A 23,651-nucleotide genomic window follows, 5' to 3' on the forward strand; every position below is an offset into this window, starting at 1 on the left:
GCGGCGCAGGAGGGTGGAGGCCCGTTGCAACGTCATGACGACGGTGATGCGTCCAGCTGCGCCGTGGCTAATCCGAAACACACAACACACACGTTTCTTCCTCTTTCTTTTCGTACAGTGCTGTGTCGAGATGTTTGTCGCCACACGGCATTCTCATTTCATTCGACCCGTCCGCGATGCCCCATCTCTGAGGGCATGTTGCGCCGCTTGTGGGGGGTGGCAGGGGGACAGGGGGGTAGGGAAAGGTTGCGGGCCGGTGGGAAGCTAATACTTGCACGGGACGCGCTACTGTATTCCATCACGGGCGTCGGCAGCGACACATGCGAACTGACAAACCTTGCCATGGCCCCGGGATACCTCGCAGCAAAGGCCTCCCTGTGACTGGGGAGGATTTAGGGGATCTCGAGATGTCGACCCTTGAAGGACGCCCTTCCAAGGGCCTTGGTTGATAGCGCGAACCAAAGCCACTGCAAGGGCAATGTCACATCGACCCTTCATCTGATGGCAGACAGCAGAGAGAGGAACCGCACTCATTTCTCAGTTAGCCGCGCCCAGCGCTCAACTCCCAGAAGTCGACCAGTCACCGGTCACCGCCCCAGTGCCTGCGCACGATACGGCAGCTGTACTGTATGTCGTGCATTTCTTCGGAATACGGAAACCGGGATATGGATATGCTATGTTACATTCAGCTAAGCGCTGCATGATCTCTGATCACGCCTGCCCTCCCGTGGAGGTCCCGCCTGCAGTACCGAGCCTTGCTCAATCATTACTACACCTCCTTTCATGCCCGTCTTCGCTTCGATATGGATTCACTCCCAACCGCTCCATCTCATGACCACTGTTCCTAGTTGAAACCGCCGTTATAGTATAAGCCGTGTAAGAAAGAGACCATGTCTCCACTGCCACTTTCCGCCTCGTGATGTCTAGAATGAAATACCTGTTTCCCGGTCATGGCACCCACGTGTACTCAGCTCACCCGGTCATCCAGGCGGCAGCTCTCCTTGCGCCAAAGCTTGAGGCAACGCGTAGGCTGCTGGAACCCATGGGAAAGTAACTGACAAGATACCATACGAGACAAATCATCTGGATGATAGCGGAAAACAGCGTGAGGATGGTGCTGCGGAGCTATTCGTGGGGGTGGGGGATGGCTACGTCAGCTAGGATCTCGGCTTCAAAGATAACGGGCTTTTGAGGACACGTAGCAATGGGAGACGGAGGAATGACTCACCCCTAGAGCGAAGTAAAACGTGAGGATTATGGATCCGAAGTAGGCGCCCGTGAATGGAAGCCGTGGCCCGGAGAGCAAGTGTTGGACGTAGGCCCATGGGCCCATCACGGCCGCAAAGGATATGAGAAACAATGTCGATCCCAACGTCCACCTGAAAGTAAGTTTGTGAGTCAGTTTTTCATTTCCACCGCGGCCGGGACGGGATCGAGAGAGAGTGCTTTGAAATAAAAAGTTGGAAGGGGGCTTGTGCCTTGCAGGTCACCCTCACCAGTCACCGGGCGAGGAACTGGCTGTTCGGCGTGTCATGCGAGATCGACAGCTTATGCGCGCCGGGTAGCTGCAGCAAACCAAGCTTGTTTCCTCCAGAACGAAACGGGCCGGCTAAGGGGGCCCCGTGCATGGGATGTAGAATAGGGATGTACCGCCTCGGGCGTCGTGGGATGGGGGCACCCAGCGCTACTCCTGCTGTGGGTGCTCACATGGTACTCAAGAAAACATGCGCACTTACAGAATGACGAATTTTGACGGCCGCAGTGACAGCACAGGGAATAGAAAGAAGCAGATAACGAAGCAGACCGCGGCGCCCAAGTTGCAAGCACCAAAAATCATTAACCGATCCCATCTATTCACTGTGGGAGCAAGCCCAAGGAGCCGCCAAGTCAGCCTTTGTCTGTTGTGACGGATGCAAGCCCGCGGTAAGGATAGACATTCTTGTTCCGTTGATGGTGAGACACGGCGCTTCGAGCAGCGCCCTCGTAGGGCCGGCTGCCGTCTGCAAGGGAACCGGAGGCTCTCTGGGGGTAGGTGGAATTTGTTAAGCGGCGATCAGCGACTCACATGCAAACCAGGTTTCCTCCTCTTCCCGCCGCGAGGCTGCGGGAAGTGGAGCGCCGGCGCCCTCCGTCGTAGGAAGGCGAACGTAGCCACGGTCGCCAAATGGGTTCAACGACTTGATCGACGACAGCAGTCCGCTCTGCTGGGATGTGTTCACAGGCTCATCCTGTCCGCGCCTAGACCAGCCAAGGGCATTCATCTGGTCTCGGAATGATGCTGATGCCATCTTGTCGTCAACGCAGGGCACTGCGTCTTGCTCCTGGCGGTCCGGGAAGGGCGCAAATGTGGATGCTCAGTCGGAGGGATTCGAGAAAGAACCGTAGGGCCAGGACCGACGGTTCCGGGTCACCAACGTGGTGGCGAAAAGGTGTGCCCAGTGACCTGCTGCTGCCGTGACGATAATCAGTGGCCGGCCTTGTGATTTTTCTCGAGACGATGAAGGGGGGTGCAGCATGTGTGAAGCGCGCGATTCTATTGGGTGGCATTGAGATGGGGGTTATGGAGGATCAACCGGCGAGCCACTAGGGAGGGAGGGCTGGCGTAATGAAGAGGGCGAGGCTGTGACTGAAAGGGTCACCTACCGTTATCTCTGTGGCAGGTTCCTGAGCAGGTGTGGATCGGAAGGTCGGGGGTGTGGTGCAGGCACACGGTATGCGGAAGCCTCAGGGGCTGAGGGGCGGACAGGAGGGGCGGGCAGGTCGGGTCCAGCCAGTGCTTTGTCTCTGCGCCCTGTGCTCTGGTATGCTTGGGCTTTGATCCAGCCTCGGAGGTGGTTGATGGCAGGATTTGTGGATCTGGATCAACGCTTGTGCGGTTGTCTTATTGTCGGGAAGGGGAGGTTCGTATTGCGCTGGCGACGTGGCCCGAAAGCAAGGTTTCCTTCCCTCTGGCAGCCTGGGCGAACCGCGCGTACGGTGACGATAGGGGGAGGCTGGCTGGTATCAGGTATCAGCGATAGACCGGGGCGATTCTGGGCTGCCTTGGGCGCAGGTGCGAGCAGCTGTTGGTTGGTGTGTGGTCGGCAGGGTGGGTGTGTCGTGTTGTGACGTTCCCGGTTGAGGGTCGAGAACGAACCTCAGCTCTGAGATGACGACGGACGGACAGCCAGACGTCGGGAGCCTGGGACGTTGGGTTAGTGCTACCTTGCCAGAAATAGCGGGTCTGGGGTCTGCAGGTGCCAAAGCCCAAGGGTGCCCCGTGCCCCAATACAGCGCGGCACTTGGGGTGATCGCAGCAGGGGTGCCGCACCCAACGGGCTGTACCAGGAATTCCCGTCCACCCCACCCACACCACACACGCACATACATCCACCCAAACACACATGCACCACACACCAAGCACATCACGCTCCCGAGCTTCACTCAGCCATCTGCGGCAGGAATCTGTCCTGCATCCCCTGCTCGCAGGCAAGGCCGGGCAAGGTGTCACGATCGGTCCTAGTCGCAAGACGGGATGCAAGCAAGCCCCGTCCTTGCGCTTGACTGGGCAGCGATGACGGGATTTGTCTCACAGAAATATGGGACTTTGGGCAATCCCATGGCTTTCCCATGGACATCACCAGGCCAGCCACAACTTCCCACCTGCTCAGGGCCGAAGGTTTCCAGCAACACTGGGGTCCGCGACGGCGCTGGTGTGCTATAGTCTAGCCTGTCACGATTATGTGACCCTGGCTTCAAGGGCCTGCTCCGAGGGCTCCCATCACTCAAGCTCTGCCGGCCGGAGCGATGCGATTCAGAGGGCAGGCAACGCTTCCCCCCTCCGAGCACGGCGTGGGTGTGGGGGGCCCATGGGCCATAGCTCTTATTAGACTCGCTCCTACGGTACAGCAGGTACCAGTACCAGACCAGGCCGGCCACAGTATCTGAGATTCGGTTCAGCGACTGCCGCGATCTGCTGCACTTGTCGATCCCCTCGTTGGTCCAAATCCCGCCGTGGCTGTGGCGACAGGTGGACAGGGGACATTCACTGTTCTGCTATGATGGCCATATTGTCAGTTGCTTGTGATTCCGTGTATGTGGGTGTGGGAGCCTATCAACACGACGCGCAGACCACGCAGAGCAGGCATCGACTGTGTAACGGATGGCAAGGCCTCGGAAGTCACTGAAGCTAAGATAACAAGCGGCTTTTGGCCGTCGTTGCCGCTGGCAAGCTGTCGACGTCTGTATCACGGTCGGGGAGCTAACAGGTCGCACATCCTCCTTGGTTCCAAGCTTGTTTGCCCTGCTCTTGGTGTGCTAAAATGTCTTAGGTTGCGGTCTCCCACACGAGTCACGTTGGATGTGACGGCCCCCCCTCCTCTTCCACAGGCATTCCGGGAATGCCCATACCGGTCCATCTCTGCCATCTCGAGCACACCGGCACGGAGACTTTCGTGGCGGGTTCAGCTTCAGCATACGGGAGACCTCGTCTGCGCTAAGGACACAGTGAAGGGAGGCAGGCCGGGGCTGTGTCGCAACATCTTGTGTCTGGCTTCCACACCATCCCGCCAACTCAAAGTCAGAAGACATGACTGTCGAGGATGGGCTGGTACATGACACTTTTCGCCGGCGAGGTACATGGGATTAGTGTAGAGTATATAAGCTGGTGCTATACTGAGATACTTTGCCAGCCCACCGGCCCTTTTTCGTCTGGACGTATCCCTCCTATGACTCGCACCTTGCGTTCACTTCCAACGTGTGGCAGCCAATCTGAAGCCTCCCAAAGGAATCATATAAAAGGGAGCCTGGTACGGACCAGAAGGTTTCCCCTGCAGCCTCGCCAATCTCGTGTTTTCTTCTTTTGTCTCGCCAACGAAAGTGTATGCAGCCGCGCAAGGAACACCACCGCCCCCATCCGCCTGGTCACAGTTGATTATATGGTATGAGGCCCAGCTATATCAAGCCCTCTAGGCAAAGCGTCTATGCACACTACGGTTCCCGCTAGGTGCTATGACAAGCGCATGAGGCCCTCACCACGACCCAGCACAATCGGACGCTGACCAGTGAAGAAGAATTCAAGAGGCTCATCCATACGGCATCCAACCCACCACATACTCATCATTACAAGCAAGCGACGGATCGACGTTGGCAACAGGCCTCGAGTGACACCAAAGCTCGATCCGGGCTCTGCAAGACAAGGCCCAATCCAGTTGTGCGGCCCCAAACTGTGGGAGCGCTAGCCGAGTGGCGAACGAGGGAGGCAGCAAGACTAAGCAAGGACAGAAGGAAGACATTTATTTGGGTTCGACTCGAAGCGTGATAAGCGGCGGAACAAGGGTCAAGACCAGCGCCCACTATTGTGAGAAGCGAAAGACCGCTGCTGCCGCCGGCGGGACCCATTATATTCGGCGCATCGCGGCCTGCACTCAAGAACATTTGTCTACTGCGTATTCAGACGTTGAGTTGAGCCTGGAGCGGGTAATCGAAAACAAAATAGGGATCCGCCCAAGACCGGTACGCATCTCATGTCTTTCCTTTTTTTCCTTTCTTGTTTTTCTTTCATTGTTTTTTTTCTCTTTCATTTCTTTTTTCTTGCTGCGGATGCTGTGGCGGAAGAACCACACACAGCGGCTGCATCGCTTATCGATGCGATGCGATGCGATGGGGCTTGGGTGATGAAATGACGGCTTGTTTTTCGGCACCAGTTGCGCAAGATAGATTGTTTTGATTGACCTTCACATGCAGACTGAGTAAGACCGGATCATCTCACCGGGTGTCGCCTCCACACACACCCCCAAAACCGCCGCTACCAATTCTAATTCGGGGAATAAGCCCCAGGGCGGGACTTGAGAAGAGGCTCCGCCGAGACAGCGACAGCCATCCGGGGACAAAAAGAGACAAAAAGAGATCGGCCTGCATCTCGCCCAACAAGACAGCCAACCCCAAGAGGAGAGGCCTGGACAACCGTTGGACCGATCAAGATCCGTCTCAGGGCGTCGTGTGCTACTGAGCCTGGGCTGGCCTGGACTTGGGACCGGTCATATATCATCATCTTCTCCAAGGTCAGCAGCGCCGTCGCAGCACCACTTCCAAGCGGTGCTGAGAGACAACCACACCCACCGCTGGCTCGCTCGCTCTCCACCACCACCACCACACTTCCGACCACCGACCACCGACCACCGACACCCCGGCCCCCGGCCATCACCCTCCATCACCCATCCCCCATCCCCCATCCATCCTGAATCCCAGCCATCGACTATCGGTCAGCCAAAGCACCGAGTGAATACCTTCTGACCACCCGTCTCAGCGCACTGCACAGGAAAAACAGGAAAACCAAAACAACCGTAAGTCAGTTTCTGATCCTGTGCGCAAAGTGTTCTTGTTGGAGAAAATGGCCCATCATCACCCTCGCGGCCGTCGTTGTCGTCGGGAACTTCTCCGGCGCTAGCACTCGTTCAAGGCAGCGAGGGCGCTCTTCCATCCCACACCATCCCCACAGCTCCAGATGCCCCCAGCGACAACAAGTACAGACGTACCCCGAGCTGGGTACCTTGTACCTGTCCCGCGTGTTTGCGGTGGGCGCGGTACAAGGGACGGTGGGTTTCTTGGAAGTGGGAAAGTGGGAGGTGCGGGCGCACTGACCCTTGTCCGCCAGTGCCTCCTCCGCTCTCTCTAGCCCAACCTAGTTGGCCACAAAACCGCGAGACGGACTGGACAAGCCCGGTTGACTCCATTCGGTTTCCCTCTCCAGAAAATCCCCAGCATTTCATCTCGCCTTCTCCAGACCTGACCCGCATCGCACCCGCGACTTGCGATCGCAACCCACCACCCTTCTGCCAGTCGCAGTCGCAGCCGCAAGGCTCACACAAGACAGACACCCTCGCCCTCGCCCTCAACTTTATCTATCCCCGTGCCCGTGGCAGCCAGCAAATAAATGTAAGTGCATCTGCCTCCCTCGGGCTCCGTTGCGACCTGCAAGCTGCAGGCCGCTCGCTAGGAGAGAGAGCCTCTCTGTTTGTCCCGCCGTCCCGCTGTCCCGCTGCATTCTATTTCCCCGGCCTTGTCGCTCGGAACAGGTCCTCGGTGCATCTGTCGCCCTGCAATGCGACAGGAGCTAGCGGCTGAGAGGTTGCATACACACAGAAGATTCCCTACACGGCTCGCTGCAAAAGGGCCGCTCCCACGACACCCGTCCAAGCCATCCCAGCAGCGCCCACAACGTGAACAAGCCATCAACCAGCACTGCCCGCCTGTTCCGCGCATCCGCAAGTCCCAGCGCAACACGAAGAAGCAGAAAAAGGTCTCACACCTTTTCGGCCGACTCTCTTCTCGACGACTTCAATCCAACATCCTCCCACCATCCTTCCTTTCTGTTCTATAGCATCCGATCTCGTCCGGAGCCCCCACCTCGGTGTCGTCTCAACTTTCTCGTCGCACCAAGCCGCTGGGCCGTCTGCCTCTGGGGTGAACCCGACCTCGCCGCCTCTTGCGCTGACCGACTCGCACCCCTCCCACCCTCATCGCCAAGCCCCACCCGGGAACTGCGCTGAATCACAGCCTCACCACCCTCGGCTTCTCGCTGGGCTCCTTTCACCCCCCAAGACCGACACAAATTCAATCCTTCTTACTCACAGCTGGTAATACCCGTCTTTCTCTTTGCTCCCCTTCCCCAAAAGCGCACTTTTGACTCCCAGAGCTTGTCAAGGACACTGCCTCGGTCTGCACTCTGGCGGGGTCACGCTGACCGCAAGTTGCGACGCTGCCTACGTCGAGTCATCTTGCCCTGCAGGGCTGCGATCGCGCCCAAGCGAGCGCGCTCGATCGTGCATCGTACTAATTCGAGTGGATTCCAACTTGAGGCTGACTTTGTTTTCTCAAAAGCCGTCTTCTGACCACAAAGACCGACGCCATCGCGCACCGCGACACGTCCGGAGCGACAGCGCCATTTGAGTCATCATCAGACGACTCCTCGCACCACCAAATCCCAACACCGACGGAACCCGTTAAGGTCTCGTTGACCACATCGATACGCAATGGCCCAACAGGGCTTCAACCAGTACGCCCACGGCGGCGGCGGCAGCATCAACCCAAATGATCTCAACTTCAACCTCCAGCAGAATTTTGGGGCGGGCTCAAACAACCAGAACAATGCATTCTCCAGTGGCTCGGCCGTCTTTGGCGACGACGAACTGCTAGATGGCCTGGCGAGCCCAACCGAAGGCGGCCCAGGTATGCAAGCCCAGGAGTTCCCGGGGATGAACGAGATGAACATGAACTACAACCAGAATGGGGCAAACTTCAACGCGCACCCGAGCGTTCCGATCGACCAGTCGCACTTGTCGGGCTACTCCAACACACCCGATGGAGATCCTATCCAAAGCCCCTTCATGCAGAACCTTGGACAATACCGTTCCATGCACGGCCATGCGCAGCCTTTTGGCAACTCAATACAGTCCCCCCTGTCATATGCCGGCTCTCCTCTGGCCAACGAGATGAACAAGGATCCCAACGACAGCGCCCACATCCAAGCCCGTCAGAGACTTCAGGCGCAGGCCATGCAGCGCAAGGCCTCCAACGCGAGGAGCCCGCTTACTCCCAAAATGGGTGCGCTGGGCCTGTCCATCGGCTCTCAAGACGGATTTGGAGCCCAGCCAATACGGACGGGCGGAGGTCCTCACCATGTCAAGGCACCCTCTGGCCACTGGGCGCATACGCCAAACAGCATGGCCTCATTCCCTGGCTCTGGTCTGTCTTCACCACTGCAGACCGAAATGCACGGCCAGAATCAACTCAACGAATACATCATGAAGGGCACGTCAATGCCCGCCAAGTTGGGACAGAATAATGCCCTGTCCTCGCAGCAGGAGGCCAAGAAGAAGCGTCGCAGGGAATCTCACAATCTGGTCGAGAGGCGGAGGCGAGACAACATCAACGAGAGGATCCAGGACCTGAGCAAGCTGGTTCCCGCCCACAGACTGGACGATGAGAAGATCCGAAAGATGATCACCAACGGCACCCCTCTGTCACCGACACTATCCGGCTCTTCCAACCCAGGTACAGCGACTTCCGGCTTGGCTGGTCCGGGCGCCAGGAGAGCGACCACCGGCGCTGCGGGAAACATCACTACAGGCTTGCCCATGGAGGACAAAGACAAGGGTCCTAACAAGGGTGACATCCTCAACGGCGCAGTCAGCTGGACTCGTGATCTCATGTGGATGCTGCAGGCCAAGATCCAACAACAAGAGGAACTCATCAATTTGATCCACGATCTTGGCGGTAATCCCCCATTCGGTATCACTGAAGACGAGAAGAGAATGCAGACGGAGCTGCTTGAGGCGCTTGCGAAGAACGAGGCCACAGAGTTCACCTATTCACGAACCGCAGGGTCGGGCCTGAGAGTGCCTCATCACACCGACTACAAGGGAGAGCCTCTCAACAGTGCCGACCACGGCACCGAGATGAACTCGATCAGTCCAGAAGGCGACACCAATGGTCATCTTGGCAACGGAATGATGGAGCACAATAACTTCTGGGACGATGATGCCGAAGACATCAAGTTCAACCGCAACAGCTTTGACGAGGAAGACGAATTCATGGAGCTCGGGAATTGAGGAAGTTTTCCACACGTCGCGAACCCCACAGACTTCATCAAGCTGTCAACATTTTCTACCACCCATCGTCACAACGGCGTCAACAGCACACAGGCTGGGTGGTCTTCGTTCTTTTGCCTTGTCCCTCAGAGATCATTTTGTATTTTCTTCCCCTTGACCATTAGTCTAAGACCCTTACTCTTGCTTGCATCAGGCGGACGTTGAGGAGTGTTCTTTAAGGCAGTGCAACACATTTTGGCGTTTTTTGTGCTGGTATTGAGGTCTCATTTCCCCATTCCCAAAGGGGGTTACCCAAAGGGGATTACCACCCCAAGCATACGAAGATGGGATTTTTTTGGCGGAATCTTCGGACAATTTCATTGCTCGACTCCTAACGCTGCATTTGGCAATTTCTACTTACTAGTTTCCCTTTTCTTACCACGTACTTTTGGGTTGGGTCGCATTGGTTAATTGGGCATTGTTACAGACCGTTATTGCTTACTATGATACCTGAGTCGTTCGATGTGGAGATTATTAGGCTACAACAGCAGCAAGGAGGGGGGCAGTATTAGGTGATAGTTGTAAGGCCCAGCGTTTACTCTTATTTGGAATGCTACACAACTTTGTCAAATCATGTCCGCCGCAGATATGTGAACATGCCCATGCAGAACTGTGAATTTCGACCTGGCGGCCCTGATGGCGCCCTGCCCTGACCACAAAGTCTTCTCAACAGAATGACCTCATTCGGATCAGTTTATGGGCATTTCGATGGGCTCCCTGGAAGGGATGGGTGCTCTGATAGTCTCAATGTGCGGTAAATGGCCGAGAAATCGACATATGTGCTTGTGCAGTCAGCCTCAACTACGCTGCATGTGCTTTTAGCTAGATGACTGCAGGAATACGCCACCCGCTACATGATTCATCATAACATATGCTAAGCTCTTCGCCCCTATCCAGGTATACGTCTCACGACGAGTAGTCATACGCAGCAGTCATCGCCGCTGGACACTGAGCTTGCTCGAGAGCCAGACACGACGTTGCACACCCGCAACCGGAATACCGGCTCTGGCTTAGAATCCTCTCTGATAATATCTGATATAAGATCCCTCCAAGCTTACTACGTGGCAGACAGCACCGCCGCCCCCGTCACACCCCCCAGCCCCTCTTCCTTCTCTGGCCCGCCCCCCTACCAGTGCCGGACAGTTTGCAGGTACTCGCTCATTGCCGTCAACAAGTTCCATACGTCCTTCCTCTTCATCTCCTCCTGCAGCGCGATCCGCTCCAGCGCGCACCGCCCGTTGAAATACTTGCAGAAGAGCGGCCACGTGTTCGCAACCCTCTCGTCCCAGTCGACAACCTTGCCATCGCCGCCGGCGGCCTTCCCGTCCTTCCCGCCCGCTGCTGACGCGGCAGCTGCCCTCTTGGTGGTGCTGCCCTCGCCAAGGGTCGGCTGCGCCTTGGCCTTGTCCTTCCTCGACTTGGACGGCGGCGGTGCCGCGGTCCTCCTCTCCCGCAGCCGCTTCGCGATCGCGGACAGGTAGAGCGATTCCTTGCCCGTGGCCTTCTTCGCATCCAAGATGATGTGCGGGCTGAGGTGGGCCAGGTGCGGGGCCTTGTTGACGCTGGGGTGGTCAGTCGCCTTTGGTGCTGCCTTGCGCGCGTGCGCCGTCGCCTTCTCGGCGAGCTCTCGTGCGAGCTTGTCGGCTATGCGCTCGAGGCGCGCCTTCTCCGCGACCTGCTCGGCGAGGGTGGGCTGGGAATGCGGCCGGCCGTGGGACGTTGCGGAGGTCGGCGACTGTACCTCGGAGCCCGGGGCGGAGGTGTCCCTGAGGACGACGGATGTCGAGGGCGATGAGGGCAGAGGAGACGGCTGAGCCTCGTCCCCGATGGAGAGCGAGCTGAGATCACCGATGCTCCTCTCCAGGGCAGTTCCCACCACGCTGCCTGTTTGTTGCTGAAGGGTAGACGTGGAAGAAGCGAGGTTCTCGACGCTTCCCGCCAGAATGTCATTGCTTCTTCCGCTGCCTCTCCGGTTCCTCAACGCGCTGGATGCATGATCAGGCGACCCGTGCTCGAGGTCGTCCACGGCCGCAACTTGTGCCCTCTTCGCCTTGGCCACCTCCTCTGCTTCGAGTGCGTACTCCACTTCGTATAGTATCTCCGGCCAGACAACGACGTACGCGAAGGTGCACAGTTGTGCCACCCACCCGCCGCGCATGAGCCACGCCAACATTTCAAGGTAGCTAGGGCGGAAGCTCTTGGAGGGACAAAACCACTTGTAGGGTCTCGGGGCGGCAGAGAGGTCGGCGAGAAAGTTCGGCAATGCTGGTGCAAATGGGAACTGCCTTGCCCAGTCCGCACTTGCGCGTGGCAGTGCCTTCATATCGGCATTGGGGCTGAGGATGTAAATATCTCGGGCATGGAGAGGAGGTATGGCGATGGCGCGTCGCCAGAATATGAAGTGCTGCGCGAATTTGCGCACCTGTCCGAGGGTGAGTATGTTGTTTGTCTGTTGAGCGACCTGATGAAACGACATGGTGGGCTTCGAGTGGCGGACAAACTCGATCATGGACAGTGTAGTCTCATCGGGGTCAGAAGACAACTCTTGAATGATCTTCTTGTCGTCATCCATCAAAAGCAATGCAAAGTTCTTGTCAAGATAATGTGGTTCTTCAAATGCGTCACTGTCTCCGACAAAGGTGTTGGCCGTTGTTATCCACAGGCCGCGGCTGTCCTCCTCGCGATCCAGAGGCGGTAGATCGGGGATGTGGAAAGGGACGGGGATCTGCACCGAGTGTGTGACGGTGGCTTCGCCGGTATCAAGCTGAAGCGCAGCGATCTTGTTGCGCGAGATGGCGTCGTACAGGTCTTGCATTGATGCGGCCAGGGACGAGTTGTGCAGGATTTCCTCCCACAACACGCTCATCTTGCGCTTTTCCTCGCGCGCCTTGTCCTTCATGGACAGGATCTTCTTGGACTCCTTCCATACAAAGTCGCTGCGCTGTTGAACATATTTGTAGGCCTTGTTGACCTTGCGGATGATGTTGGTGTACATTGTATCGATCAAGTGCTTGGCCTCGTGCTTCCTAGGGTTGAGGATGAAGACGAGATTGAACATGGTCATGGAGCTGACCTTGTCTTCTGCCTCTTCCGAGGGCTTGCCTGCTCCCACGGTGGACTTTTCCGCCTTTTCCTTGGCATCAGCGTTGTCCTCGTGGGATGCATCTCCCTTTCTGGCGGCGGTGTCGCTGTCCAAGGGGTCTTCGTGTGGCGACAGCTGGTCGTCCTCCCTTTTTGAGGCGTCACTGTTCTTATGCCTCTGCTGGTTTTCCCTCTTCTTGCTCTTCTTTTTCCAAATTCCGTTTTCAGGCTTGTGAATAGGATATGAAACAAAGTACAAGGGATCCAGAGATATCTGGAAAAGCGTTTTATGATATGCCCTGGCCGGGGTCAGGATGCTCTCCAGATCCTTGGTCGGGAGCCCAGCGACATACTCCCAGGGTACAATCTGGGTACCACTGTCGGTGACGATGTGGTCATCCTGGTCCCATGGAAGCATGTCAGAAACATTGAGGTTGTAGGGCGATGATGCGTCCATGGGCGCGGCGGCGCGTTCCAGCAAGATGTCATCCTCATCGACGCCGTCCTCGCTGCCGTCTGTGTGCCGGTCCTCGACAGCGACTATGTGAGGAGGGTAATGGAAGACGAATCGTGGCCCATCACGATTCCTGTTGATCACCAGGGCCACACCAAGGAAGTTGGAGGAGTTTGGAAGAGCCGGGAGAGTCATGGTCGATGGAGCTCGGCTGTCAGATGAGATGTTGGATTGCGACAGGGCGTTTCAAGCCTCGTATATTAGCTATCACACACAAATTGCCATGGGCCCATCAAGGGCGATCTTGGTCCTGAGTCCAGACTATTCAGTTGCTACTCCAAAGCACCATCCTTCATGGCCGGTGTGGGCTGCTGGGCGCGCATGGGTGTTGGTGTGTTGAGGCAGCGATCATCACAGACAGGAGTTGCTTCAGCAGGACGGCGCGGTGATGAGGTGCAGGCACGGGGGATCACAACACAACATGAGCATCGCGGCCTCGTCGCACAGTGTCCAAATGTGACCGTCACGTTGTAGTCGAGAGAGCTTGATGCTTGAGGCTTGCTTGATGCTTGGCACCCTGCAAGCATCTTAAAATACGGCACTGTAGGCGGGCCAGCCGTCCCACAGCTGTGACCAGCTGGTCGCTTCAGGGGTGCTCCGCATCCCGCAGCTGGCCATCTATCACATGCTCTGGAGGCAAATACTGGTTCTGTAGCTTGTGTAGGACCCTTATAATTAGGTGGGGCGTCTGCCACAGCAGGGGCAGGCCTTGTTGTGAGGGAGAGACATGGGAGTCTTTTTCGAGGTACGAAGTAGGGTCTGTGGTAGACTAGCCAGATCTCTCTCCCTTCCATGACGGGCACGTGCCCCTCCTCAGACCGTTGAGCTCGAAGCCTTTTTATTGCTGTTCGGCAGATATTCTTGCTGCCGGCCGTGTTGCCTGTCGTCCTGGACACTCGGCGTCGTTCCTCGATCCGCAAACAATCTTTCCCCTTTTTCCTGTCGGTTTTGCAAGCCCAAAGGCAAAGGTGCCTTGCTCCAGAATAGCTTCGAGCATCTTGGGGGCATCTTGAGCTTCTGTACCGGTACGTAGCTAAGCCCATCCCGCCCCAAACCCCCCCCCCTTCACTGCCTCGTCGGGCAGGCGAGGTATGACGTCTCCCCCCACCAGACAGGCTGTGGATGGATGTGTCACGTAGAATCAAAGGCAAGCCTCAAGTGATATAAGCTCTGACCGCTTGGGACTCAGAGTCAAAGGGCACATGTTGAGGAACCTAGGCGTCTTGTGCGTGCTTGTTTGTGCATTCCTCGTCGCCGTCCCGCAACCATAGAAAACATTTGAGGTCCCGGCAGCAGCAGCCCCTTTTCCAGGTCCCCCCCCCCTCCACACCCACACCCGCCCGGTCAGGCAAGCGACCCCTCCTTGCCTCCTTGCCTCCCTGCCCGCTTGCCCGCTTGCCCGTTCCCCAACAATGATACACCAAGACGGCGACAACGGCCGTCGCGCCGCCGCCCGGTCTGACCAACACCCACCCGTGCGCTTTATTTCCCAGACTTACGACGGCTCCGACTCCGAAAACTCGGCCCGCCAGCTCATCCTGTCCCTGCGACCCGAGTGGTCGTCAGACGACTCCAACATTGAGTTTGTGCGCTTCACCGATGGCATCACAAACACCTTGCTCAAGGCCGTCAACAAGCGCCCCGGCCTGTCCAACGATGACGTCGACCGGGAGGCCATCCTGCTGCGTGCATACGGCCACGGCACCGACTTGATCATCGACCGCGCCAGGGAGACGCAGAACCATGAGTTGCTCTCGCGCCACGGCCTGGCGCCAGAGCTGCTGGCTCGCTTCAACAACGGCATGATGTACAGGTTCATCAAGGGTAGCGTCACCCACCCCGAGGACCTGAGGCGCCCCGACATATACCTGGCCGTGGCGAGAAGGCTGGCCCAATGGCATGCCACAGTGCCCTGTCTCCCCGGCAAGACGCACATCAGCGACAAGATGGATGTCCACTGCGTTGACATGCTCGACGGCGCTGCGAACAAGCACCCCACCCTGCAGGAGGCCATAGACGCTGCCGCCCCTGGGAAGCAGGCCCCTAACGTGTGGACTGTCATGCAGAAGTGGATCTTTGCCCTTCCAACCAAGACCGCCGCCCAGAGGGACCGCCAACAACGGCTACAGGTCGAGCTGTCCAAGCTGGTAACTGAGCTGAGCCGCCGGCCAGGCCTGGGAAAGGACGGTGTAAGTTGTTGTCGACCGTCACGAAGGTGGACTGCCAGATCAGTGCTGACGTTCTCTAGCTGGTCTTCGCGCATTGCGACCTGCTAAGCGGGAATGTTATTGTCCTGCCCAAGGGCGGCGCTCAAGACTCTGGCATCATCAGCAATGGCACTGCAGACGGCACGGGCGAGAACGTGACCTTTATCGACTATGAATATGCCGTGCCCTCCCCGGCAGCATTCGATCTGTGCAACCACTTTGCCGAATGGGGCGGTTTCGACTGCGACTACAATGTCCTACCCTCCAAGTCCCAACGGCACGAGTTCATCACCGAGTACGTCCGTTCGTACTACAGTCTCCTCCCCGAGCAGCCCGAGCACGACGAGACGTCCGAGATCCAGAAACTAGCAGACGAGGTCGATTTGTTTCGCGGAGTTCCAGGCTTCTACTGGGGCATCTGGGCACTGATCCAGGCAACCATCTCGGACATCGACTTCGACTACGCCTCGTACGCAGAGATCAGGCTGGGCGAGTACTGGGCCTGGAAAGCCGAGGTTGATGGGAGCCGAGCTTCAGAGGGTAAAGAGCTCCCGCTGCGAGAAAGGCGGTGGGCTGAGCAGTAAGGCCTTCCAGAAGCTTAGCAAGGGGGCGGCCGCCACCAACTCAGAGCGGGATGTTCCCGAGGAGATGGGGACAGGTTCCCAGCCATTCAACATGCTCTCCAGAGTCAAAAAAGCAAACCAGTACATAGGCATGCGCGTACATCAACGCACGATAATATAATTGTCCTTTTCAAGCGAGTACCGACGCAATTGGGCCCAGGCCATCAGGCGGAGAGCATTCCACCTTTTTGAGAATGCAGTGGGACCCGTTGACCTCTTGAGGAACTTGAGTGCGTCCAGCCCTCACGGCCAAAAGTCGAAGGCCTCGGCTTCGAGAAGGAAACCAAATCATCCTGTCTACTGGAGTTGGGTCACCACAGCAGGGATATAGAGACATTACATGCCAGTAGTGGGTTTCAGGACGACCTCCTCAACCCAGGGTGCGCTGTGGGTGGTGCTTTCGCACACTTCTGGTATAAGACGTTACTGCATATGCGGTTGCAAGTGGCTACTGCAGCTGTTCAGGCGGTGGCTGAGGATCGCCTTCTCCATTCGCCCAGGGCATCGCCAACCCCTGGGAACCGCCAGCAGCAAGTTCAACACTGCGAAATTGCCACAGTGCGGTACTGCGGCGTGGTACTGCGGCAGCAGGGATCCATCGCATTCCTAAAAGCAGGCATCACCTACCGTACTGCAACGACGGACACATATATTGTGGCTAGGTCCGCCATGGCTCGAACGCGAAGATAAGTACGCTATTCTTCAATAGGTCCACCCGGCCAGATTCTAGGACAAGGCTGCCATAATAGTCCAAGGAGCGCATGGTAATAACCCTAATCATAGGGAAACCTTGGCCCATCTACATTCTTGCATGATATAGCTTCATTCGGAGCCATCTCCAGGTTTCCTTGGGACATCTGGTTCAACTCTATATAGCTTCGACATATTTACAAATTATTCCGCCAACACTGCGCAACCAAGTCATATGTGCTAGAAAATGTCTTCAGCGAGCGAGAGGTGGACTTGATGAAGCGCTCGGGTTGCTTGATCTAGAGTGTGTCATCAAAGACCTCAAGGCGAGGTCGTGGCTGAGCCAGCACTAAGCCTTGCTCAGATGCAATTGTTGTATGGATACCTCAATATTGGACAGTGAAAATAGGTACCCTACAACCCGCAGATGGGTCAAAACGTTTGATTGAAACAGACCCTGTTAGTACTGTGGAAGAGCGATTGCAGACCTCCCCCAAGAAAGCCCGCTTGAACTACAACAGGCGCAAATTCTGCAGGAAGGAGAAGAAAGATGTGAGTATTGCCAAACCTGCCCCAATGATCGCAAATGGCCCGGCGACAAATGCAACTGCTGTTCTGAGAAGGCTCTCGCTTGCTCCGCCAGTGTTACGGAGAAGGCCGGTGGTGAAATCCGGACAGCTCGAACCAAGAAGGGCCCGTCAAAGGAAGACCAGAGACACCTTGAGCAGGAGAAGGAGAAGGGGCAAGGCCGATTGAACTTACAGGATCCCACCAGACCAGGGAAATTCCCCCTCATTACCGATATTCAATTCCCTCGAAGGCCCCCTAAACAACATCTGGAAAACGCCTCTGGTCGGGGAACAAAAGATGCACCGTACCAGTACAACCGGGGAACAAACCGACTATAAGCCTCATATAAAAGAAACAGTTTCCTCGATGTAGCAAAAAACCTCAGCCTATCAGTCAATAAGAGCAGCATCATGGCATTCAATAAGGGAGAGCCATCAAGCCTTCATCCTGGTGTCTTAATAGGATATTCCTGTAACCATCTTTAGGGGATTGCCCTCCATGGACCCAACATGCCTGTCGCTGCCATGAACTCGGGAGTTCAAACGGATCCAGGGGAAGACGCACGAGAACATCAGCCCTGGTGCCTCTCTATCGGTTTTCAACCGGGGCCCCCAAAAAAATCTTATCAGCTTCTCGCGTTTGACAAGTATTCAGAATCAATGACCGTCAATCGATTAGGGGTTGTAGAGCTCGAGAGTTCCAGATGTTCTTGCTGTGAATATGAGTTGAGATGATTTGATCTGCGCAGTCATGTTCGTGTGCATCTCAATTATCTCTTCTAGGGAATCATGAATAGAGACCCAGAGAGCCCGATTGCTACTCAATTACCGGTTGAACTTATATCAAAGGCTTCTTTACATCAAGTTGACCTTGGTTGGCATGTGTAATTGTGTCATCCCGAATTGTGTGCATACAGATTCTCATTGTCCTTTGCGGGGCTATAGTGAAGAAGACAACATGTGGCTGAATGCGGATAAGCTGATACAGCATGGTGAGAGTTCTCGAGATCACGACTTTCCCGCTTTTAATAAACACGCCAGCGACGCCTGTCCATACAAGTGAGTAGTTCCGTTCTCAACCCATATACATCTAAAGGCGTATGCGGTCCCCTTGCAGCGTGGTAAACGCTTAAAGAGCCCACACAAGCAATAGATCAGATATTCCCACCCGCAAAAACAGCATTTGAAAGGGCACATACACCATACCATCCAACTCAGAAATTAAGGTGCTCAGGTTAGCACCGCCAGTTATCTCGCAGGACACATAGGAGTTCGTCCTATGGGATAAGATCCTACAGGACCCTCAGGGAGGTTGTCCCATAGGAAGTCATCTCGTAGGAGGTTGTCCCGTAGGAGGTCATCCTGTAAGTGGCTATCCCGTGCATGGGACCCAGATGTACTCTCTGTCTTTGCGAGTGCAAATCTCCGATCTCAGGAGTGCTGGTCGACTGGCTGCCTTTGTACAATCCCTTTCGAGCAGTGTCGATGAGCTCACTGGATTGCCCGATCGGTGAAGACGGAGCCACATGACTTCAGATACGCTATGCAAAAGCTGTGATCATTACATCACTCGATTTCTATTAGACAGGATGCTACATGTCGTCACTGACAAATCTCAACCGTCAGTAGCTGGTTGAATCGTGTATAGTGCTGTGTACCTACTTAGTAGGTAAATCAAACACAGTTTGTTTGAGCCCCGGGAACAGCTTACCTAGGGAGTTGTTGAGGATGACACCGCGGGCTCAACCAGTTCAAGGTCCAGGCCCTTATGAATTATTCTAGCGCCAGACAATAGTCCTCCGGGCGTGCTTCAGCTCTGCTTGCCATTCCGCTCGGTCAGACGGACTTACTAGGCGTCGCCCCATTTGTTACCACTCCACAAGTTCGACAGAGTCATGGTCACTTTTACGGACATCCAATCGCGGGTTGGGATTAGGGACATGGTAATTGATCGACAACAATTAAGCTTTTTGACATTTTAGGATGGGATTATCTAGAGTAAAGCGCTCTAGGCACTAGGATCGGTAACCTTCCTGACATTCAATCCCGGCAGTGAGATTTGAGAAGAATGGAGAGCAGAGCGGCCAGCCCCACTTCGGTCGGCCAATATGCAGCTGCCATGGCCCTGACTACAGGTAGATCTACTACCAGTCAAGGGGGCTGGCCCCAAGGGTCCCGGGGACGATCCGACCGCTTCAAAGAAACTTTTGGAGTAAATTGAAGATCTTGGCATGACATTACTCTGGGAGGACAGGGTGACGGGGTCATACTCTTCCAAACCCCACAAAGCTGACGATCTTGGGGTATGAATCGATGACGGACCCTCTCGAACTGCTCGCTCGCCTCAAATTCATCACGCAACACGGCCTATGGACAAAAGTCAAGCAACCCCGCGACTGGCCGTGCAGTTGCAGGCAGGAAACCTCCGAGGAAGCTCCGACACCAGGTGTAGGACAGTGGTGCTTCTCACATACAATGTTTGAGGGAGAACAGTTTGGCTGTGCTCAGCCCCGTCGGGAACATGGTCGCAACCCGAAGCGACTGTGCGCCCCAATCCCGGTCCTCATGAATCGACCGACACGGTTCCAAAAGCGCTCACCGCTGCTGTTCTATGCTCGGCCAATGTAGTTGGCCGTGCTGGGGATCTGCGACTGTAATCGGGGGTCGGTAACGTAAACAGAAAGGGGGACAGGTTGAAAGACATGAGAAGGGGCGTGACAGGTTCGTGAGTGGCAGCTGAGGCTGTTGAGGCGAGCAACTGCAGTGTACAGGTTGTGCCGCTAGGCAGGCTGTGGTTGTCGTGTCGCCTTGCCGATGGGGACCTTGCCCCAGCTGACAGGCCGGTAGAGGTAGAAACAAGCTTAAGATTAGGCATGCAACAGGGAGGGGAAGCGACGATGTGGATGGGGGTCGGTGGCCGGCGTGATCACGAAGCTGAGGAGGGTTGCTTTCCTCGGACGAGCATGCAGCTCTCGGCATGGATCATGCGAAGAGAGTGTGGGTGGGCGGGAGATGATGGCCACGCCACCTCAACAACGAGGCTACTTGCTTTAGCATCACAGTATTCTCCAGGTGCGCTTAAGCTCTGCAGTAACCGAGCCAAGGCTAACTGATGGTTTGGCAGCCCAGTGCCTAGAGAGTTTGGGCCGACAGTTAAAAGAGGTTGCCTATGCGTGGCTGCCAGTCTGCATGGTGGCGATATTGGCAATACTCGTTCTCGTGCTCGGTGGAAGCTGAAATGTAGTGAACTGCACAAGACTTCAGAGGGGGTATCGGGTCCGTCAAACGGGGTTACATCATGTATGGCTATCATGCCGACCACTTGGAGTTGCAGTTTTCCCTTGTGATGTGCCGGGCTCGCTGATGTGCTCGGCCAACCAATCTGCTCCTGATTGATTGATTGAATCGAGTCGCCGATATGCTCGTGTCTTATCACGGTGTCCATCCCGCTTTCAGCAGAAGCTTTCCGTCCCGGGTCAATCGGTACGGCCTCATTCGCACATGGCATCCGCGTGAGTGATACATCTAATCTTGTCCTTCTCCAACCCAGCATTGAGTTTTGCAAAGACGGAAGACGGCAACTTCTCCAACCCAGCATTTTACTAACCCTCGTGCGGCAATGTAAAGCAAGCAGTGCTTCGCTGCCATGCTGTCAAGGGCCTGAAGATGACAGCGTTTGTTGGGCTGGGAGTATGCCTGCATGGCGGCTCCTTTCCGGCCGTTGAGCTGCTGGCCCGTGGCCCTGGCCAAGATCGCCGCCGTAAACAACATTGAACTTTTGCGCCTCGAACACCTGAGCCAAGCTTGACACGTGCTGCTGCTTTTGGACTGCGGTTATGAAGCCGATTAGTGGTTGTGGCTGAAAAAGAAAGCCCCGGCGGTGACAGAGTAACTCGATACGTTCGTCTGAGTTCTGCATCATCGAACTTTCAACTCCAATGTCATCATTCCGCTGCCCCACAATCCACCTACTTACAGTATATTCAACCAGCAGAGCATGAGGGACCGCTGCCGAGGACAAAAAGTCGCGAGCTGAGGCCAAAGCCAGCCCAAGGATTCCTTGACGTTCTAGCCGCGGGATGTCTCGTCCGGCACCCGGGGACGTGTCTGTGAACAAGTGCGAATTGCCTTCCCATATTGCATGGCTAGCTGGTGATCACAGGGATAGGAGCCTGATCTCACGTAGATCCCGAGTCAAGACTTGGGTCCAGTCTGGCTGAACTCAGTTTGTCTGTTCGCAAGGCAAGCAAGGGTAGCCAGGATCCTTTCCGGCGATCAGCAAGCTCGAGGATCATGCCCTTGAAGGCTGGTCTCTCGAACCGTATACCCAGCATCCGTGCTCAGAGAGGCAAAGAGGCAGAGAGGCAAGAGAGGCTTGAGAGGGTATTCAACATAGCCTCCGGGGAGAGCTGGGAGGAACAGGGTGCCGCGGTGCGGTGTTGTCCACAGGACACAGGAATCGCACGGCTTCGAGCTGCAATGGCTCCCTAGGTCTATAGTGACATGCCTGAGACCCCAGCTGGACGTCGCATCATGGCAACCGATGGGCCGACGATGGGTCCAGAGGGTATGATGGCGGGAGGGGCAGACGAGCGTCACTGCTTGGTCACACCAACTGATGTGCTGAACATGCCGGCATAGGTTTGGACGTGCATGGCAGGGTAATAATAAAGCAGCAGGCGCTGCCCACTGCAGGCTGCAGCGCACAGGCTGGAGGGCAGGCGGTCCCGCCGTGGGCGGGTTGCAGTGGCATTCAGTGCTCGGATAGGCATGGCGAGGCCATCCCTACCCCTGCTGCCCGGGCGTCCAAGCCGACACTGCCAGACTGCCAGTAGGATGGATGTTTCGTTCGGCAGGTCAAGCCTGTGGTGATGGTTAGAGTTGATCGAGCTTGGCGTCCAAACAAAGATGGGATCGACAGCGAGATGTAGCGATGCCCTGGGGGAGCTTGGGGAGCTTGGGGAAGTCTTATCTCGCCTGCTATAACGGGCAGCGGGAGCCGGATGGGAGGAACGGCAAATGGCTGGGCCCAACCAGCCAGCCAGCCTGCCAGCCTGCCAGCCAGCCAGCCCGGGATGCGAGAGCTTGGGCGCCAAGCCAAGGCGAGTGGCGTTGATGCTCATCATACACGGCAGGACGCAGCATCTCTTTGCTCAGGGCGGGCGGGCCGGGCAGGCTGTCTGGCTTAGATCAGGCAGCAGAAGATGGCGAATGGATGGGGTGGGCCAGCGGAGAAGAATAGAACCGCAACGGCTTAATTAATGATGGGCATCAAGGGTGATAACCGTGCGTTGAGGAGGAGAATGGCGCGTGTTGTCCTGCCTGGTTGTCAGGTTGTGTGGCATGTGTGGTCTTGCCAGGCCGGGATCTGAGCCGCTCGGGAGGATCTGGAGTTCATGGGCTCAAAAATGTAGCGCTCCGACCCTTGACGATCAACGGGGTGTCAAGCTTCGGCCAGAACCAAGGTTGGCCGTGGCCGTGGCCGTGGCCGGGGTGGGAGCTCGAGACAGCTCGGGACAGCTCGAGGCAGCCAGACGGCAGCTCGGTGGGCCCAAGCTTCTAAGGTTGCCTGGTGAGCAGGTTGGCTGGACGGACAGGTGCCAAGGCGTCGAGTGTTTTCTAGGCCGTACCAATCGCAACAGCTGAGATGAGAGGGAACAGGCGGGCTCGGGGGCATCGACCAGGTCGAGCCCAAGTTGAGGCGAGAATTGACGAGCCGATGGGGTCCGAAGAGATCGAGAGGGACCAGGAGCGATGGTGCCGCCCATGGTTAGACCTTGGTCGGCGTTCAGGGCAAGAGGGGCAGCTAGACTAGCGACCGAGGCTGTCAACAACAAGAAAGGGAAAGGGTATAATACGTGACGATGTATGAACATCGGTTCAGTCCACGTCAAAGAAGCAGGGCAAGCACAGCACAGCAGAGCACGGCACAGCCGTATAGCGACACAGTAGATACGATCTAGACAGACAGGGACTCAACTACAGAGATGATTATGTATATCTGTTCTAGGTAGAGTATGTTGTGCGCACACTAGTCGTCCATGATAAGCTACATACAATAGGTGGACTGCCAGCCATCCAGCCTGCCAGCCATCCAAGCCACGGCCACTATCGTCCAAGTCAACGGCTGCCCCACCCCCGCTGCACAGATCCTTGCACTGGCACTGCTTTCCAAGGTTGGTCCCTCTGCCCCAAGCCCTGGTAGATACCCAGGCTGCGCTCTTGCATGCTCTGCTGCTCACTTTTTTGTGTATCCATGCAGTCGAATCAAAAGACCGGACGGGAGAAAGACTGAGCAGGATGGGAGAGCACGAACCAAACAAAACGAAACGAAACGA

General features: G+C 56.3%; 4 protein-coding genes across 4 annotated transcripts; 2 read left to right on the plus strand and 2 right to left on the minus strand.

The window, feature by feature from the left end:
• Positions 1 to 260: 260 nt before the first annotated feature.
• KVR01_005087 (uncharacterized protein) lies at positions 261 to 3,156 on the minus strand. Its single transcript, XM_044793991.1, has 5 exons — positions 2,644 to 3,156; positions 2,066 to 2,446; positions 1,737 to 1,857; positions 1,229 to 1,379; positions 261 to 1,125 (listed from the first exon to the last, which is right to left on the minus strand). Exons 2-5 carry the CDS (start codon positions 2,286 to 2,288, stop codon positions 973 to 975), a joined length of 648 nt encoding a protein of 215 aa, XP_044645532.1. The 5' UTR covers positions 2,289 to 2,446; positions 2,644 to 3,156; the 3' UTR covers positions 261 to 972.
• Positions 3,157 to 5,723: 2,567 nt separating this feature from the next.
• KVR01_004851 (uncharacterized protein) lies at positions 5,724 to 10,200 on the plus strand. Its single transcript, XM_044787068.1, has 3 exons — positions 5,724 to 6,323; positions 7,123 to 7,616; positions 7,861 to 10,200. The coding sequence occupies exon 3, from the start codon at positions 8,013 to 8,015 to the stop codon at positions 9,588 to 9,590; it is 1,578 nt and encodes a 525-aa protein (XP_044645296.1). The 5' UTR covers positions 5,724 to 6,323; positions 7,123 to 7,616; positions 7,861 to 8,012; the 3' UTR covers positions 9,591 to 10,200.
• A 555-nt stretch (positions 10,201 to 10,755) lies between these two features.
• On the minus strand, positions 10,756 to 13,702 carry KVR01_005321 (uncharacterized protein; the record flags this gene model as incomplete). The annotated part of the gene is made up of 1 exon (XM_044789674.1): positions 10,756 to 13,702. Exon 1 carries the CDS (start codon positions 13,357 to 13,359, stop codon positions 10,756 to 10,758), a length of 2,604 nt encoding a protein of 867 aa, XP_044645766.1. The 5' UTR covers positions 13,360 to 13,702.
• A 218-nt stretch (positions 13,703 to 13,920) lies between these two features.
• On the plus strand, positions 13,921 to 16,995 carry KVR01_005280 (uncharacterized protein). Its single transcript, XM_044790228.1, has 3 exons — positions 13,921 to 14,249; positions 14,414 to 15,413; positions 15,473 to 16,995. Exons 2-3 carry the CDS (start codon positions 14,637 to 14,639, stop codon positions 16,013 to 16,015), a joined length of 1,320 nt encoding a protein of 439 aa, XP_044645725.1. The 5' UTR covers positions 13,921 to 14,249; positions 14,414 to 14,636; the 3' UTR covers positions 16,016 to 16,995.
• The last annotated feature ends 6,656 nt before the right edge of the window (positions 16,996 to 23,651 follow it).

The sequence above is a fragment of the Diaporthe batatas genome, assembly GCF_019321695.1.
Source record: "Diaporthe batatas strain CRI 302-4 chromosome Unknown Contig00005, whole genome shotgun sequence".
Taxonomy (NCBI): Eukaryota; Fungi; Ascomycota; class Sordariomycetes; order Diaporthales; family Diaporthaceae; genus Diaporthe; species Diaporthe batatas.

Coding starts and splice junctions, on each gene's coding strand:
- KVR01_005087 (XM_044793991.1), bottom strand. CDS start 2,288: ATGGCATCAGCATCATTCCGAGACCAGATGAATGCCCTTGGCTGGTCT. Junction 1,858..2,065: donor GGAGGAAACCTGGTTTGCAT/GTGAGTCGCTGA, acceptor TTGCTCCCACAG/TGAATAGATGGGATCGGTTA. Junction 1,126..1,228: donor CGTTTTACTTCGCTCTAGGG/GTGAGTCATTCC, acceptor CCCCACGAATAG/CTCCGCAGCACCATCCTCAC.
- KVR01_004851 (XM_044787068.1), top strand. CDS start 8,013: ATGGCCCAACAGGGCTTCAACCAGTACGCCCACGGCGGCGGCGGCAGC.
- KVR01_005280 (XM_044790228.1), top strand. CDS start 14,637: ATGATACACCAAGACGGCGACAACGGCCGTCGCGCCGCCGCCCGGTCT. Junction 15,414..15,472: donor CAGGCCTGGGAAAGGACGGT/GTAAGTTGTTGT, acceptor GACGTTCTCTAG/CTGGTCTTCGCGCATTGCGA.